At 39.3% G+C, this 17,467-nt stretch overlaps 1 protein-coding gene across 1 annotated transcript; it reads right to left on the bottom strand.

The window, feature by feature from the left end:
* Positions 1-7,671: 7,671 nt before the first annotated feature.
* On the bottom strand, positions 7,672-15,894 carry hsd17b3 (hydroxysteroid (17-beta) dehydrogenase 3). Its single transcript, XM_061038772.1, has 11 exons — positions 15,656-15,894; positions 10,781-10,827; positions 10,504-10,579; positions 10,246-10,353; positions 10,019-10,086; positions 9,484-9,528; positions 9,112-9,146; positions 8,915-8,996; positions 8,778-8,843; positions 8,514-8,663; positions 7,672-8,333 (listed from the first exon to the last, which is right to left on the bottom strand). Exons 1-11 carry the CDS (start codon positions 15,804-15,806, stop codon positions 8,199-8,201), a joined length of 963 nt encoding a protein of 320 aa, XP_060894755.1. The 5' UTR covers positions 15,807-15,894; the 3' UTR covers positions 7,672-8,198.
* Positions 15,895-17,467: the final 1,573 nt, after the last annotated feature.

The raw sequence follows: 17,467 nt of genomic DNA, 5'->3' as shown, positions 1-17,467 counted from the left end.
GTGTGTGTGTGCAGCTGTGTCGGACCTCTTTCAGCTGTTGCATTGAGGTAAATATGACCCAAAGAGAGCTGCTCTGTTGAGCTGATGTTAAGCAGAAATGAGAAAGTGCTGATAGCTATCAATAAACATGAGCCCCAACAGATCGCGCAGCCTGGTAAGGAGTGTGTGTGTGTGTGTGTGTGTGTGTGTTACCATGTAGACCTTCTGGGTGGTAGATCATGACCATCTTCACACACACTGAGGCCAGGCATCTGTCACACCTGCTCAAATCGCAAACAGAGCAGAATAAAAAAGCCCCCTTTTTTTTTATCTGAATCAATCCCGTCCCTCTTCTTCCTTTCTCTCTCGGTTTCACCTAAAACTGAGATTTTCAGATCCCTATCTGTCTTTTTGTGGTAATAGTCTGGGTCAAGTGAGGTAACACACAGAGGCTTAGCATTCTACTGACAACAGAAAAGGCTCACACTCTGACTGACGGAGCTCGGAGGCTAATGGAGGGCAGCTAACACGGCTCAGTGGCAAACAAAGCGTTCTTATCCGTAATGCTGACTGCAGGATTCTGCCTGTGGATCTGAAGTGAGACGTACAGCCAGAGCGGGTTCAGTGACAATTTCTCAAGTCAGTCTGATGATTGTATTTTATTTCATTACATGCCGTGTATAGCGATGTTTCCATTACCCAGGGGGAGCATGAGGAAAGGGAAATCGTGTGTTTCCATTTGTCTCATTAGCGTCTCGTCTCTTTGTGTCAAGGGCGGGTTTGAGAGGTCTGTTTAAATTTCCTGCCACTCTTAACTTATATGTCTGTGGGTCTGTTATAAACAGGATGGTCGGACAAAGCGGTACAGAGACAGCGCTCTGCAGCGTAGGTTTATTTGCAGAAGTCAGTCCCTGACACCTAGTTTGATTTCGTTGGTAAAAAAGCTGTGAATGAGTGCTGACCCGTTCTGACCTGGGCCTCCAGTCATCTTTGGCTTAGGTTTCCAAACATTCACTCGGCTATGTGGTGAGAAGTTCTGCAAACTGTCGCTGATTAAAAAAAACTAGCTCTTGTACGAATACATGAAAAACATGTTTAAACCTCAGGAAAGTTGGTGTTAAACGAAAGTTTCCCTCTATAACAAATGTCCACGACCATGTTAGCCACAAGTGTCCCAAGTCATCCCAGCTATACATGGATGATTTTAATGTTGTTCATTTTTTTATTCCAGGTTCTTAACATGCAGTTTTGTACTTGAATTTACAGTGATCAGCTATCCTCCTACGGTGGTTGACAAAAGCAACTGATCTGCAATGACCATAACTCAGACATTAGCACCTCCCTAAAAATGATTCAGATCGGTTGCCCTTGTCGACCAACACACCCCTACCCCTCCCCCTCCCCCAACCTTACTCAGAGATCGACAGATACTGTAATGTGTTTGTTACAGTGGCTAGCTCAGTGACATAGTGGTTGGCATGATCTCGGTCAGCAAACAATATCTTTACATTTTTCAATGACACATTTGATATCTAAGTATTTACTATCCACCTGGTCTCTTCCTGATATAACAAAGGGGAGAAACGTGTGGTTTGTCGGTTCAGTCCCTTTTTGCCAATTTAGGTTAACCTGATCAAATTATATTCTGGAACAAAATGCTGTACGCTTAGCAAATATCCTGTTTGATTCAGAAACATATGAAGGATGGCAAGACTACCTCAGTTTCACCATTACTTCAAGTTTAACACTCAAGAACTTTAGTTTATCTGCTTTCTTATTTTTCAAAGGTTTATTTTGGAGTGTTTTAAGTAGACAGCGGAAAGAGTTAGAAATCAGAGAGAGAGAGACAGAGTGGTTGAATTAGAACCCGGGCTGCCCACTTGGAAGACTATGTCGCCCATACATGGGGCGCACACTTAACCACTAGACTACCGGTACCCTGACCTGCTCGATTGATTGTTGGAAACCAAAATTTGAATGCTGCTAAAACCTTGTTGTTGTTGGAAGGATGTGCTCACCACCCACATCAAACCAGTCAGAAGTGCCCCCACCAAGAGCAAATCCAGTAATTCAATATAAAAACTACTTGTACAAGAAATCAGTGTATTTCTGTGTGGTTCCATCACCCATTGTAAAATGTTTAACAAGTTTTTAGAGGAAAAAACTAAATCTAAATAGCTGTGTAATTCTCCTCAAGGACACTGTGCTAATATAAAAGTAATCATGGCAGGTGTTTACGAGGGAACAGAATAAGAAGCCTGAATCTAACAACAATTTAAAAAAAACATTGAGGTGACTCAGCAAGTAAACAATCAGGGGTACAGAGTCCTTCTGTTGTTATGGTAACTGGTCAAGGAGGTCTCTTTAATATATAAACGAGAACTGTCCCCCTTCTTTAGAGAATTACACCCCCATTACAATCCGGTTACCACAGCAACTGTTAGCTGTTATTTGGCTCCCAGACCCTTCTGTTCCCCATTGGTCCCCATCATAAAAGAGATAATGTGGATGCAGAATCACGCACAAACTCGTACAAACAAGTTTCTAATGCAGTAACGCACAAAGTGAGGTCTATCCCCGATAATAGGCAATGCATTTGAATAGTAAGGAAATACACTTAAGCTTAAATCTATTCACTCCCCACACCTGTGCACGGCTGCAGGAGTGAGTAAGAGAGGGAATTCTTGTCACTGTTGCACAACTGGTGGACACAGAGCACCCTCAATTTAAATTTTGCACAATCCTTTCTGACCTGTAAAGGTCAAAGAAGCAGAAATTGAGGGAGGTCTACGATTTTGCTCCGTGCATGACAAAAAGGAATGGAAAATTGTATGTTTCCCCATGGGGTAAATATTGAGACCAGAGATATAAACGTACAGAAGAAAGGCTTTTCTGAGCTGCCTGGCTCCTCTGTTGCACTGCCAAAAGCCTGTGCGTCACTTGATCCATTGTTTAGTGTAGAGAGGGTCTCAGTAAGCAAGCGGCGGCCTCCGCGCTCCAGCTGCAGCCTCTCTACTGTTTATGTTTGCAGGGCCCTGCGCCTTGAAGTGAGGCTATACAAGCAAAGCCTGGCCATATGTGAGCACTGGGCCGTCAGAAGAGTCACAGGTCTTTCTTTCCCTTCTCTCTCTCTCTCTCTCTCTCTCTCTGAAACTCTTCTTTCATTTTCACCAATTCTCCTCCCTACCTTTTTTTTTATCAATTTTTGTCCCTCTTCCATCGTCTTTCTCATCCTTGACAGCCTGCGTTTTTGGGGAAGATGAAGGATTGGAATTATCTTCTTGAGTTTCAAAGAGCTCCATCCAGATTTGGAGAGAAGTGGTTAGGTATTATTACCCCTGTGAGAAATAATTACCCCTAAAACTCCCCTTTCAGAATGAATCTTCGTGTGCTCAGCAACAAAGTCTGAGAGACAAGGTTGTAATTATGCCACAGAAATATTTCAGCTAGTGTAAATATTCAAATATTTATACTGGTGTGTCATGCTGACATGCACTGCACTTTTTAGGAGATGGAAAACATTCAGAGAGAAAGCCACTGAAGGCAATATGGAGTCAAAAATGTAAAGCCTTGTAACTAACTATTTGAGTTTGTAGCTTTACTTATAATCACTACATATTTTTCATCTGGAATTAAATTTTTATAATGCATTGCTAAAAAAAAAAATCAATATAAGATTGTTTTTTCTGAATGAAGGTGAAAGACTTCCAGTCTTTAACTCAAACTCCTCAGTCAACCAGGAAACTCATTCATGAGGCAGGTTTCTTGTGTGTCTCTGCGTGCGTACGAAGGTTAGTGGTCCTGACCTCGGCTCCTGGGTGGGCCGCGGTGGCTGTGTGCTTGTCTTGGATCATCTTTGGACCCTTCTGTTTACTGAAAAAACAAGCAATCAGCGTCCAAGGAGGAGATTCGAGTCACACAGGGAACGTCCTCAAAGGCAGCACCTCTCTCCTTTTCTTTCCACTTCTCACAAACACACACACACACACACACACACAAAGCCACATGCACACACTCTCACACAAGCTGCGTGTAGATACTGTCCTCAGAGCCCTGACCACCCACATCAGCAACGGCCATCGGTGAAATCAAAACTATGACTTTCCCTTGACCTCCTCCCTTAATGAATGTCTCATCTGCCAGAGGCGTTGGACATGTTGAGGCCAGTTTGACTTCATATTTGTGCTAAAATACGATCCCATTGATGGTAAATCCATTATTCCACAAGTACAGGACAGACGCTCTCCCACCTTGATGCTCTATAAAGGAAGAGAACCTGCTTGGCCAGCAACAACCGGCTATTATAAAAGTGGTGACATTAAACTCTGCACTCTGGGAACCTTATTTGATGTTGGAGTGGCTTTGAAACCAGCAAATTAAAAGGTGTCATAAAAGCCTTTGCACTAAATTGCGGATAACCTGAGGGGAGGAAAATCCCCGCTGTGTACAAGCAAGGTAAACAACTTTTGATTTGGAGCTGCAGGTGACACACACACAACGCTCAAAGTGCGTCTTTGAAAGTATAACTAAAGAAACAGAGATTAACAAAAAGGAATTCCCCACTGATGGAGAGCAGTGTCATTACAATGAATTAAACTAGTTAAACTAGCTCGTCTGAGGAGTTTTCAGCTGGTTATGGAAGAGACGGAAATTACTATAGGTACCTCCGTAGGACCTACAAAACGGAGAAGACTAGTTCTATTAATATTGTTATTTATAATGTGTGTAAACACTGCTGCGGGGTAGATGTCAGACTAGACGATAACCATCTTTTTCTTTTTTTTCAAATATTGGCCACAGCAAAGCTTTGAGTGGGTGATATTTTTGTCTGTTAAAAGAAAGCAGGAGGATATTTTTTTAGCAGAAAAACCACTGAGACATGTTTAGGACAAAATAAGAAGACATTAAAATAACTGATTTATCCACAGGGGGCGCCAAAAATCGACACAAACCAAAAGTTACTCACAGTAGGTTGATTAAAGAAACATTTTGATAACAAGACATTTTTGCTGGGTAGTGAAGAAATTTTGATTACTTTTTTTTTTAAATTGGAAATTAATATTACTTTTTGTAACTTGCCACAAAATACAACACTGGAAAATATAGTGAGTGGTATTTCTTGTTGCTGTACTTTTACTAGTGTGACTACATTGAGGTCTATTATGTTAAGTTTTCATACCACGTCAGATATGCTACATTATATATATATGCTATATTTAATTCTATTTTTATTCATTCACACTGCTCTTTACATCTCACAACTCATACAGTTATCTCATTAATTGTCCATTTAATTGGTCTCACTCTGCTTAACTTATCTCAAATTGTTCTCTATTTCCTTTATGTTTTTCATCTTTGTACGTGTGAGGGTTGATCATTTTTGTCTTTAACTTTTTATACTGCATGAGTGTGTTTGATATGACACAAACTTTATTTGAAATACCTGACCCTTCTGCAGTAATGAAATATAGAGCTTGTGTGACTGGGTTTAATGCGGTAATCTGAAAGCAATGTGAAACCTTGTCAGTTAGTGTCCTCTAGTGGCTACTTTGAAAGTTACAGTGATCGTTGCAGTAGTTCTCAAACAGGACATGAGAACTTTGATGTTTGTCTTTAGGTGTATACATATAGAATTTATGCAGACTCTTCAACAGTCAGATAATGAGTGTTGAACAGAAGCAACCCCAAAACGGACTGTAGGAGGGTGATTAAAATATTGACATTAATTTGTAGATAAAATGTGACAATAGAAAAACGCTTTACAATGTTTTATTTTAACCTTTATTTAACCAAGAAAACCTCATTGAGATTAAAAATCCTGGACAAGACAGCTGACAAAGTTTCCTCATACAAATGTGAATATTATTTTAATTTAACACTCTTTATCAATCCCTCAGGGAAATTCTGGATTACTTTGGTTTACTATGGATGTTTTAAATGGGCTACATAATTCTTGTCTTGTTATTATTCAGGTTGTTGATTTTCTTTTCTGTTTACAAAGTGTTAAACGAAGTGACTTAACAAGTATCATATAATATTAATAATAATAATAATAATAATCATCATCATCGTAATAATAAACTGGATTTATAGCACTTTAACAAGGTCACAAAGTGCTTCACAAAGACATACAGAGATTTTAAATAAAGGCAAATAAAAAAAATTGAAAGGCAGATAATACAAAATACAGGAGTTACAGGAGCAACAAAAAACTATGATTTTAGATTTGTCTTCATTAAGTTTTTAAAAGTTTTGGGACATCCAGCATTTAATGTCGCTGAAGCATGTAAGTAAATGGTCTAAACTGTTGTTATTATTGGCTCGGAGAGGAACATACAACTCAGTGTCATCTGCATAGGAATGATGGGAGATACCATAGTTCTGAATGATCCAGCTGAGTGGTAACATTTAAATGAAGAATAAGAAAGGACCAAGAATAGATCCTTGGGGAACACCTCAGTTAAAATTGAAACAGAAGATACGGTCCTATGAGAAATGTTAGGAGGTGTAAGCCATTGCCTTTAAGACCGACCCAGGTTTCAAGGATCAAAACAGAACTTTCACCTTTGTCAGCTGTAAAAAGGACATTGGTAAATGGACTTGAGCTAATATAGCGCTTTTCTAGTCTTCCGACTACTCAAAGCCACTCACTGAATGTCACATATACCCAATCACACCCATTCACACACTGATGGTAGTGGTCTCTATGTAGTATCATCCATCAGAAGTAATTAATCCCCTTCATATACTTACACCGAAGCAGCAGGAGCAATGCAGGGTTAAGTGTCTTGCCCAAGGACACATCAGACATGTTGCCCAGCTGCGGATCAACCCTCGACCTTCCGGTTGAGAGACGACGACTCTACCAACTGAGCCACAGCACACAACATTAGCAACATTAGCACACAACCTTCACCAGGGCTGTCTCATTACTGTGATGTGCTCTTAAAACCAGATTGAATTGATAATATGTTAGCTTTGAAATTAGTCTATAGTTGTTAAGAGATAAGGGATTCAGTACTTTGGTGAAGTCAACTTTTTCAGTGCTTTTTTCATAGTCAGACTAGACATGGATCATCTTGACTCAGGGTCACTGTGACCCCTCCTCTCCCTCCAAAACCACTTTTCATTTTCCCTGCACTATCCCTCATGGGAAGGGTCATTCATCACGGCTGCCTAAACAGCTCAGTCACCCTGTGATTAGTGACTTTTTCAGGTCAGACGTCTCTGCAGCTCACACTAATTCGGCGGTTCATCTGCTTCTGAACAGAGGAGTAAATGTTTGTGCTGATGATTTAAACTCTGTACATCATCCTGTAAGCAGCAGGATATCAAACTTAAGTCTCCAGTGTGTTCTCATTTGTCAGAAACCACATAGAAGCTACTCAGTTCTCCTCCAGCGTCGACTGGTTTTGTGGATATCAGAACAGTGACTGACACCTGAGGTCGTCTGCTGGTGAACTCATCTGATCAAATGTTTTCTCCATCTCAGAGGGGGAACGGAGCATACTAATGACAGTTACAGGTGTGTTTGTCTGTCTAACAACGTAGTGTGCGTGTGGTTGTGTGTGTGTGTGAACAAGATGGTCCATTCAGTTCAGCACATAAGGCCCTGACTCATAATTAGTCATTGGCCACGAAGATTTATGATTATGGTAAAGACTCAAACAGACACATGCAAGACCCGGAACCTCCCAGAATGTCTTCAGTCCGAGGACATCATTTTAATTTCAGTTTTAAAAGTCACAATTCATTAACAAATTATGTAAATGAAGTTTGAAAACTTTCAGTAATTTATTAAAGTTACATGCCTGTCTAAAGTAATGATGGGAGCACCAACTTTTTGGTGTTTCTTTACAGCACAAGACAAAATAAGCCATTAAGTTAATACAAACAAAATTAGAACACATGGAAATAAATCAAAATTGAAGGTAAAGCTGGTTACTAGTAGGGGCAAAATAAACTTTCCATACATTTATTTATTTTCAAGTTTGGCCATGAAAACAAATCAGAGTTTGTCCAACAGGTGACTTCTTCTGCCCTCTTCTCTGAATCACCGTCAGCTTGAGACATTGTTGCATGCCACGTTATTGGTCCGTTACTGATGTTCAACCAATACATCCAACATGTTGAGACATATAAAGTGATTTTAAGCAGTTTTCCCTACATAGAAGGCTTTGATCGTTGGTCACAGTGGAGGTCTGTGATTTCTAAGAGTTCTAGTTTCCATTGTTTACAAAAGTTGCTTGTGCTGCAGATTTGTTTGCTGTTTTCTTCTTAACATAGTCTTGGAGGCTGTGTAGCATAGACTCTGAATAGAGGACCTTAGGGGGAATGGACTGCAGCAACCACCCCTGTATGGACAAACACCCAAACACACACACACACACACACACACACACACACACACACACACACACACACACACACACACACACACACACACACACACACACACAACACAAAACACACACAGAGTCACACGGACAAATCATTCTTGTTATTCTGCATTATCCTGTGGTTGTAATTCTCACCAGAACCATGTGGCAGATGCTGCCGTGTGTCTTGTCTCCAGCTCTGATGTACTGCAGGGAGCTTTTCACAAATCCCTCTGGTGACAGCGTCACAAAGTTGGTCTCTGTGTAAGCCGCCATTCGAGTGGAGACCCCAAATGGAGACACAGCCTGAGAAAAAGAAAACAATACAGAGAAAAGTGTGACAGGTAATAACATCTCAATCCCTATTCTTATAATTTGATTTCCAAATCTTTAGATGAATGATAAAAAACTGTAGCCTACCTGTATAATAATCCCTTTATCTTTGTATTCAGCTTGCAGAGCTTGAGAGAATCTTTCCACAAACACCTGAAGAAATACATGTTATAACACAGTGATTATGTAACCATAAATAAGTGCACTGCAGGAGCTGTAGTTACCTTAGAAGCAGCATACAGGGTGTACAGTGGAAATGGAACAGAAGCCACTCCAGACGACATATTAAAAATCACCCCTTTCCCCCTGCAGAGGCAGAAGAAAAAGGTGGTTTTCCTTGTGAGACCAGAACTCAATGTTATCTGCATAATATTATTTTACACATTACAAATTACATCTCAAGAAAACATGGGAGGGAAACCTGTTCTCCATGCCTGGAAGGATTATTTTGCACATCTGGAGGAAAAAGATAAAAGTTTACACTGGAGGCAAATATAAGGCGTGACAGGGTTCTATATGTTTTTGAAAAAAACAGAAAAAAAGAATCTCAACACTGCCTATCAGTTTTTCTAATAGTGATGTTGTCTGCATCAGACCTTCGTCAGGAACGTTCAGACACAAACTGTTGATTAAAATGTAATAAGTGTTGTCTATTTGAACCCTGGTGAAGAACTGAGGACAGAAATGATGAACACTTTTTGTTCTTACTCACCTGTGAGACTTAATGGTTTGCATGAAATGTTGTGCAATTAAGGCATAGAGTTCATTTCTTTGAGAAAATATAAACTCTTACCTTGGCCACTGTTTTCACATTGCAGTTAATCAGCTTTGTTATTGTCTGAAAGAGAATTCAACATGGGTTGTTCATTGAAGGGAAAGGATATTTTCAGGGTTAGATAGAGTTTAAAGTTCACTTTCCATAGAGAAAGTCACATTTGTTCTGCGATCATGGCTTGAATGAGCAGACTTTATTTTAACTCATTGTATAGGTGTTAGACGGACTGGTCTAAGATCAGTGGTTAAAGGTTTACTGTTAAGTTTTTGACTTGTGATGTTCTATGAAGCTGTTTTTTTTTTTCATTGAGTTCAGTTGAGTTTGTGTATCTTGTGCAAATGCATGATGATGCTACCCAGCATTGTATTACTGAATGTAAACACACACACACATACAGAATTAACACATGATTTATAGGGAGGGAGATGCATTCAATATATATGTTTAGTGCTCATGGACCATTTTGGTAAGGAGCATTGAATGTTGGCACATCTTTTGTTTGTTTCATAAAGATAACTCCACAGAGCATCTAAACTGCAGAAGCACCACTGACCTGGTCCAGCTCTGCAGACTCAAGGAATTTGCAGGGGATGACTCTGGGCAGCATGCCTACATTATTGACTAGGGTAAAAAAAAAAAAAAAGAAAAAAGAACCTGGTTAAAACTTTGTGGAGAAAAGAAGCAGATCTTGCATTTCTTTGTTAAAATAATTTTTATTGCATTTGGTGTCTGTGACAGCAATTCATGACTTGCAATACACAACAATGTAAAAAGTCAAACCTAAAACGCCAATGTTGAGATCCCGAAGCTGATCCTCAATTTCCCCAAACACATTTTCCTTCATGAAGTCTGTTACTATCACTTTCACCTTCCTCCCAGTGGTGTCACCTATAAAGGATAAACATCTTGTGTCATTGATACACTTTATACAGTATATATACCAGTTTGATGCATAGCCCAAACCACATATTTGGCCATGTATTCACAGTTTTAAAGCAGACACAATATAAAAAAAGAGGAACAGAAAGCAGATTTTACCTATTTTCTTGGCCACCTGGTCCAGTGTTGCTTTGGTTCTACTCATGATCACTACATTCATTCCTTGCTCGGCCAGCTGAGGGAGGCGAAAGTGCAGTTTGCAGAGACACAGCACACAAAAAGTTTTTTTTTTTTTTTTTTTTTTTAACCTTTATGATGAGCTGGGAAGGACAGAACCTCAGTAAAAGTCAAATGACCAACAATTAATAGATTTGTGGCAGGAATTGTATGTTTGAAAATCTACTAATTTCACTCATGGTTCAGTTTTGAAACTTACCTCAAATGCATACGCTCTTCCAATGCCTTCTGAAGCGCCGGTCACCACTAAAACAGGATCGCATGGATTAGTGCAATGAATGATAATCATGAATGATGATTAGCTCATGCAGTTTCCACTCTAACAACTGTGAGTCAGAGCTTTGCTAACTCATATCTGATGTCAGACAAATCCCAGGATTGTGTTTGTTTTTGTTTACAGTACCAAACCCATCCTGTTACAGACTGTGCTAATGCAGCCTGTTCCCGAGCTCTGATAAAGAATTTGATGAGATCAGACTAGGACTGCTTGTTTCTGGGTGCTCACTACTCTCCCATCTCCTCCTCATCCTGATCCTAACAAGCACAGAATCTTCCCTTCACTATTTCTAGACATAAAGTGTAGGCCATCCATATCTAACTTGTGCTGATTCTTCAAGTCTGAGACTTATGATTGCACTTCAGGAGGCTGGATGAGAAAGGCCCTGGTTTGGGCTGTTCTCAGCCTAGAAATAATCCCCATGAGTAATTTGAGACTTGTATCTGCACTTAGGTAAGCAGCAGTTGAGTCTCTATTCATTCAATTTGTTCTCACGTCAATAAGCAAACGTAATGCTCCTCATAAGGACATGCATAGTCTTTGTATTTCACCAAATTAGAACAGTGTCAGATGACACAGCTCTAAGCTCCAACACTTAGCCAAGGTTAACACATACTCCAGTGTAAAGTTGATTACATGCTATGATCTGCTTCACAAGATTAAACCAGTGGTCTGTTTTTTGTCATGATGGACTTTTGTTTTTTCAACATAAACCTCTGAACAGCTGAAACATGACACTCAAAGACAATTATAATCTCTGCCACGCTCACAAAAATGTGAGTTGTGGTCAGCGGCAAACTAAATCAGCTGAGCAGTATGCTTTTGAACAGACTTGCCTTTAATTGTCGGTGTTCTCAAATACAAAAGGTGTGTAAAATGATCTGTCTCTAATGTTTATGTTTCCACCCCTGTCAAGTGGTGTCACTTATTGTACTGACGACAACAACAACAACAACAAAATAGAAATCACTAGCATGGTCAGTCTAAAAATCAATGTCTACCGAGAAAAGGACAAATGTTAGAATGCAAATACAAAAACTGCTGAACGTTCATTGTTTTATTGACTTAATGGAAACTGCTAATCTGTAAATAACACCAAACTGAAATGTTATATTTCATATACCCAATTCATATTCAAATCACTTCCGTTCTACGATATGATAAGATATGTTACAATATGTTGCTTAACAATAACCTTCCAAAGCACACACTTTATCGTATACGATGTGATACGTTACGGTACGGCGGGGGTTCCAAAACTTTTTTAGCCCGCGACCCCAAAATAACGGTGCTAGCAACTGGGGACCCCCATTGTCCCTGGAGGTGATTAAAACATTAAATGCTGCGCACAGCCGGGCACACTATGAGGAGTATTTAGAACAAGGAGTATTTGGAGATTTCTCTTTTTGACAGGTATCACTCTTTCCACAATCATCCCACTACACGGAAATAGCTTTTCTTTCTGTGGGTAGAGACAATGTTTGAACTCTTTTCTAAGGGAATTCTTGTAATTCTTAAAATTTAAGAATCGGATCAAAAAATGTGTAAAGTAAAACTACGTGTTTGTGTTGTTTGTTCCCATCTGAGTTGCGAAGCATAATTTCCATTCAGCATTATGTAACATTTATGATAGAGGATGCCAAGTCAAAAATTTTAACTCTCTCTCTCTATTTAAAAAAACATTGAATGTTGAAAACTCATTAGTAGTTATAGTTTCACATGTATTTCCTTACAGGACATCCCTTCTTTGATATTTCTATTATGTTTGGTTACATAATAATGGATTATATAAACAGCACCCACTATTTTTTTTTTAATCACTCATGCACCAATTGTTCTGAATGTTCTGACCTTTTTGTAACAAGTCTCAGTCACGGCTCTTGGATATTCATGCATACTTTAACCTCAGTTGACCTATGCACCTGATACATTTCAGGCCTCTTCAAATAGAAAAAAAATACTTTTTTACTTTGGACACAACACAATCCCATGCAGATTTGGTTTCAGATTGTCAGGGTAGTCGTTAATGTGAAGGGACAGGGATTCTGTAGACTGGAACATACTGTTCTGATGGCTATTTTCCTCCTGTGCTAAAAGGGAATTAAAGTGGTCTTTGGGAATAAAGGAAAGGTCAGCCCCAGTATTTTTTTTTTTTATGGGGCTTCATTTAGCACTGTGGGAGACTGAATAACCTCTTAAGAAGATGCCAAAGGGTTTCTTGTAAGTGAATGAGACTGCTCTGGAACCTGCACAGGAATGTTTTGGTGTGATCACTGTGACTTGGTTCGAGTGGAGAGCAAAGTTGAGAGTATCTTTCCAGCTGTGTTTGGATTCAAATGTACTTAGAATGTTTTCAACTCTAAAGGACGGTAACACGTTTGATTGCTTGCACCAGTTTTTTATGAAGAAGCATGTTCCTTACTGTCCTTATATCGCCCTTTCAATATGTCCTACAGGCACTTGATCTGAAAATGTTTAAAGAAAGCAGGGCAGTTTTTCTGTCTTGTGTGTGAATGCAGAATCTGCATGCGAAGATCTGCAATGAAGAAGACATTGGGATAATCTCAGACAATGTGGTATTCCGATTATCGCAAAATCGCTGTGTTGTCATGTTGTGATTTTTTATGGTTGGCAACGTATTGTGTATTGTTTTGCGAGTTATAAAACCCTTAGAACTGTTTACAATGAACAGAGAAGAGGAAGAAAGAAAGTCTTGGGCTGGCAAATCCCTTACGGTTAATCTTCATAATTTGAGGACCTAAAATATCAGCCAATGCTGCCATAGGCTATAAACTCATCCTGTGATAGCCGATGGGTTGGGAGATCGCACTTAACCCAGCGACCACAATCCCTCTAAGCTGGTACATAACACTGGTAATCAACTTGATGAGTCAACCGAGGTTTTCCCGATGAAACCATTAGCAAGTACTTCTGAAAGTGCCAGTTTTCTGCAGCATGTGACCAGTTTCAAGCATGAACACATAATGGTAGCAGACTGTCCAAATTATTTTTCAGAAATAGCAAACTATAATATTTGTAAAATATGAAGAAGTGAACCTTAATGGCATGCTAGTTTGTCAGCAACATCTGCACTTAATTAGTACCAGTCGTCTCTCGCACCAGTACCACCCATCTTCCACCACCATGATGCATTTGTAAATAATACCAGGAATTTTGCTCTATGACATTTACTGTGGTAAATGATTGAAGTTTTTATATATGCATGGTTGCCGATGATACCAGTAAGCTTGTAGCAAAGCTAATCTAAACTAACAAGGTAAGCCTAGCCACCCTGACCAATCAGAGTAGTCCGTTGCAGAAAAGGTTAATACCAATGGTATATTATGCTGGTTAAAACGGTCAATGCTGTGTTGATATCGAGGAGGTTTCTGTGATGTGTTCAAGTGAAATCACATTGTTTCTGTGATCGATTATTCTGACTAGCTACCGGAGCCACTGTTATTAATTTACATAAGCATCATGGTGTAAGATGAGCTGTACTAGCACGAGAGACGACTCGTACATGGCGCTGGCCCCCTGATGGCTTACCATGGGCCACAGCAGATGCTACTGAACTTATGGTACCATGTTGCTAAACTATTGCAGAGGCTCCCAAAGTGGCATGCCTCATGCTGGTTTTTGATCTTGGCGCTGCTGATCATTATCTCTGATAAGAATAAAATAGCAAAGCTCAAGGAACAAGATAACTGATTGAATAGACCAGTGATGCTTGTAACACATTGACTGTTATTTCCTAGTCATGTATATCCTGCTCTGGAGCAGGTTAGGTCACAGCATAGTTAACTGTAAAGAAGTTTAAAGAAGAAATCCCCAACATAAAAGAGAGAACCCAGGGTAAAACCTGCAGTAACCTTGCTAACCCTACATCCTATCCTGCTGTTCTGGCCTTTGTGTTTGTTTGTTGTGTTTGGACTGACCACCGGTACAGTATGTGACTGCCCTGTTTTCCAGTAAAAAAAATGAAGCCTTCTCTTATCTGACTTTTTTCCTGCATCTGTCTCTGTGATGAAGCCTCTGCTCAGCCATACAGTAATTGTAGTTATCTTTACACAACTATTACCCCAAAAAGCAGTGAATACATAGCAGGTAATAAAACATTTTATGTCATATTTACAGTAGTTTGGGCATTTATGTTAATTGTATAAAAACATTGATGATATATCTCTTCTGCAAATGTCTATCTGCCTTAATGGTATGAACAGATGGCTTCATAAGAAAGTCAGAACTTGCCAACGAAGGCACTAAGATTGAACAAGTTCATTCTCGTGTTAAAGCCAAGAGTAGAAACTCATCCAATTGTACAACTGTATTTCTTTTCAGCATTTTTACATGCCAAGGCACATTCTGGTGAAGTACTTTGATGCATATCATTGCACCAATATTATGAAGACTGATCCCTGTTGATTTGAGTCAGCACCATTAAGTAACTGTTGCACAATTTCATGGTTTTTTAATTGTGTTTGTGTTAAAATGCATCCTGGCTGGATGTGATAGGATATGTTTGCAAAATTACCTTTTAATAGCAGATTTGTGCATTCACATGTAAGCCAGAGATATACATGAGTAATGTATTTTAATCATGACCATGATTATATTACCTATATATAAATAAATCTATTGTTATATAAGAAGAAATGTTGTACTTTTTTAGGACTTTTTCAAAGTTGTTAAAACATCAAAGTCTTGGCATTTTCAAGCCATACTCTTTACTATACATACATTGCAGTACATGTAAACCTAAACATACAGAAATACACATGTCCACACAGTACTCACCTGCCCACTCTCCCATAGAAGTGAAAAAGTTTTTTGGTTGTGGAAAAAACACTTTTGGAAACAGCATCCTACTGAAAAGCAGCAATTTCACTCCATAGTAGACAATAACTGCAGTGCCAAGAGAAATAAAAAACAATTCAATCAAATCCATCTTTGTTCAGCACAACAACAAACAGCAGCTGATAGTCTCTCTGTGCTTGTGTCTGCTCTTCTTAGTTTGGGGATTCAGTAAAAAAAAAAAGAAAAAAAAGAATGACAGAATGAGGGAATAACTCTGCCAAAGGACACTCCCATTTCAAGAACTGACACACAAACTTCAGAACACACACACACACACACACACACACACACACACACACACACACACACACACACACACAGTACATGTTATATCAAGTCATGAGGCTTTTGTTGCTATGGGGGTCTTTCAAAACATTTCAAAAGTAATTTCTTGGAAAGCCAACTGTTCAGAGCTCAGGGGTTGACATTGTTTGCTACTTGTCATGTAGACTTTTACAATGTTGGCGCAAAAATGAAAACTTTCCAACACCCACAGTAATGAGTGATCCCTTGAGAGCGCTTGTTTGTTTTTGCTCCTGTTCCGCGCTTTAATTAGATCTTTTATCTTCTCCTCATCCATAAGCAGATATCTGCATATGAATGCAAATTATGTCCAAATTAGAGCGTAGACGTCGTGTCTCCACTTCAACTCCAATCTTGAATCTCAAGTTGCTATTTGGATTGTAAACAACGACCAGTGCAGGGGAAAGGAAGTTTTGGCCCGGATATCCCTCATTGCTTATCTGACACTGGAAGCCGAGAAATTGGCCGTTGCCTCAAGCGGCTAAATTGTCGCCAGAATGATAGAGACTGACCTCAGAGCAGACAGTCACAATTCTGTAGAGAGGTTCCTCGAAGAAAAGGGTATCATCCATTCGATTACGTCCTCCAATAGATGGTTCACTACGTACCAAGTTGATATCACATCATAGGAGCAACTGTTTGTTTTGTCACTGTTTTTTCTCCTTGTAGCTAGCTAGGCTGTATGTTTTTGGTAACCTATTGGTAAAGAGAATTTAGAAATGAGCGTTTCTAAATTCGGACAGTATTGAGTAATCCATTCAAACAAACCTCCTCTGGGGAAATTGGAAAATTCTAAACAAACAACAACACGAGGACCTACCGATCCAAAATGGAGACGTAAGGATAAATCACTTCTCAAACCTTTTTGGCCCCATAGAGCAGAACAAAGAACAAAAACACATACAATATAAACTACAAAGTCTAGAGTCCATTAATAAAGACTACCAGAACCACTTGGATTCCCCAATTACCCTTAAAGGCTTTATATGCGATTTTTTGATCCAGCAGATGTCTCCCTTGAGCACCAGCATGAAACCAAAACAACTCGCACTGCATTGTTGTGTTAGCATGCTAATGCTAGCGATCTTTATTATGCTCGTATCTAAACGCTGAATGTTAATTTATACGAAATGACCGTGATCTAGAAACGCTTACGTGACATTCAGATAAGAAGTGAGTACACTATGTTATTCTTCTTTTCTCAAGTCCCTCAATTAAACAACTTTTATACGCAAGGTGATGAGCCGGCCGGCCGTCCGGGCGATGTAAACAAGCTATAGATACGGCTCATGCTTACGTTTGTTTATTTTCTTAATATTGTTTGACTTTTCTTTGTTGAGTTGTTTATTTATTTATTTATTCTTCCCCCTCTGGCTCTTGCACATAAAAACATGGAGAAAACAATGTTGGAACACAAAAGTGTGCCGCTTATCTGTTCAACTGTTTTAC

Source organism: Labrus mixtus, chromosome 5 (assembly GCF_963584025.1).
Source record: "Labrus mixtus chromosome 5, fLabMix1.1, whole genome shotgun sequence".
Lineage (NCBI taxonomy): Eukaryota > Metazoa > Chordata > Actinopteri > Labriformes > Labridae > Labrus > Labrus mixtus.
The sequence above is the reverse complement of the archived record's forward strand: the minus strand, read 5'-3'. Positions and strand labels throughout refer to the sequence as shown.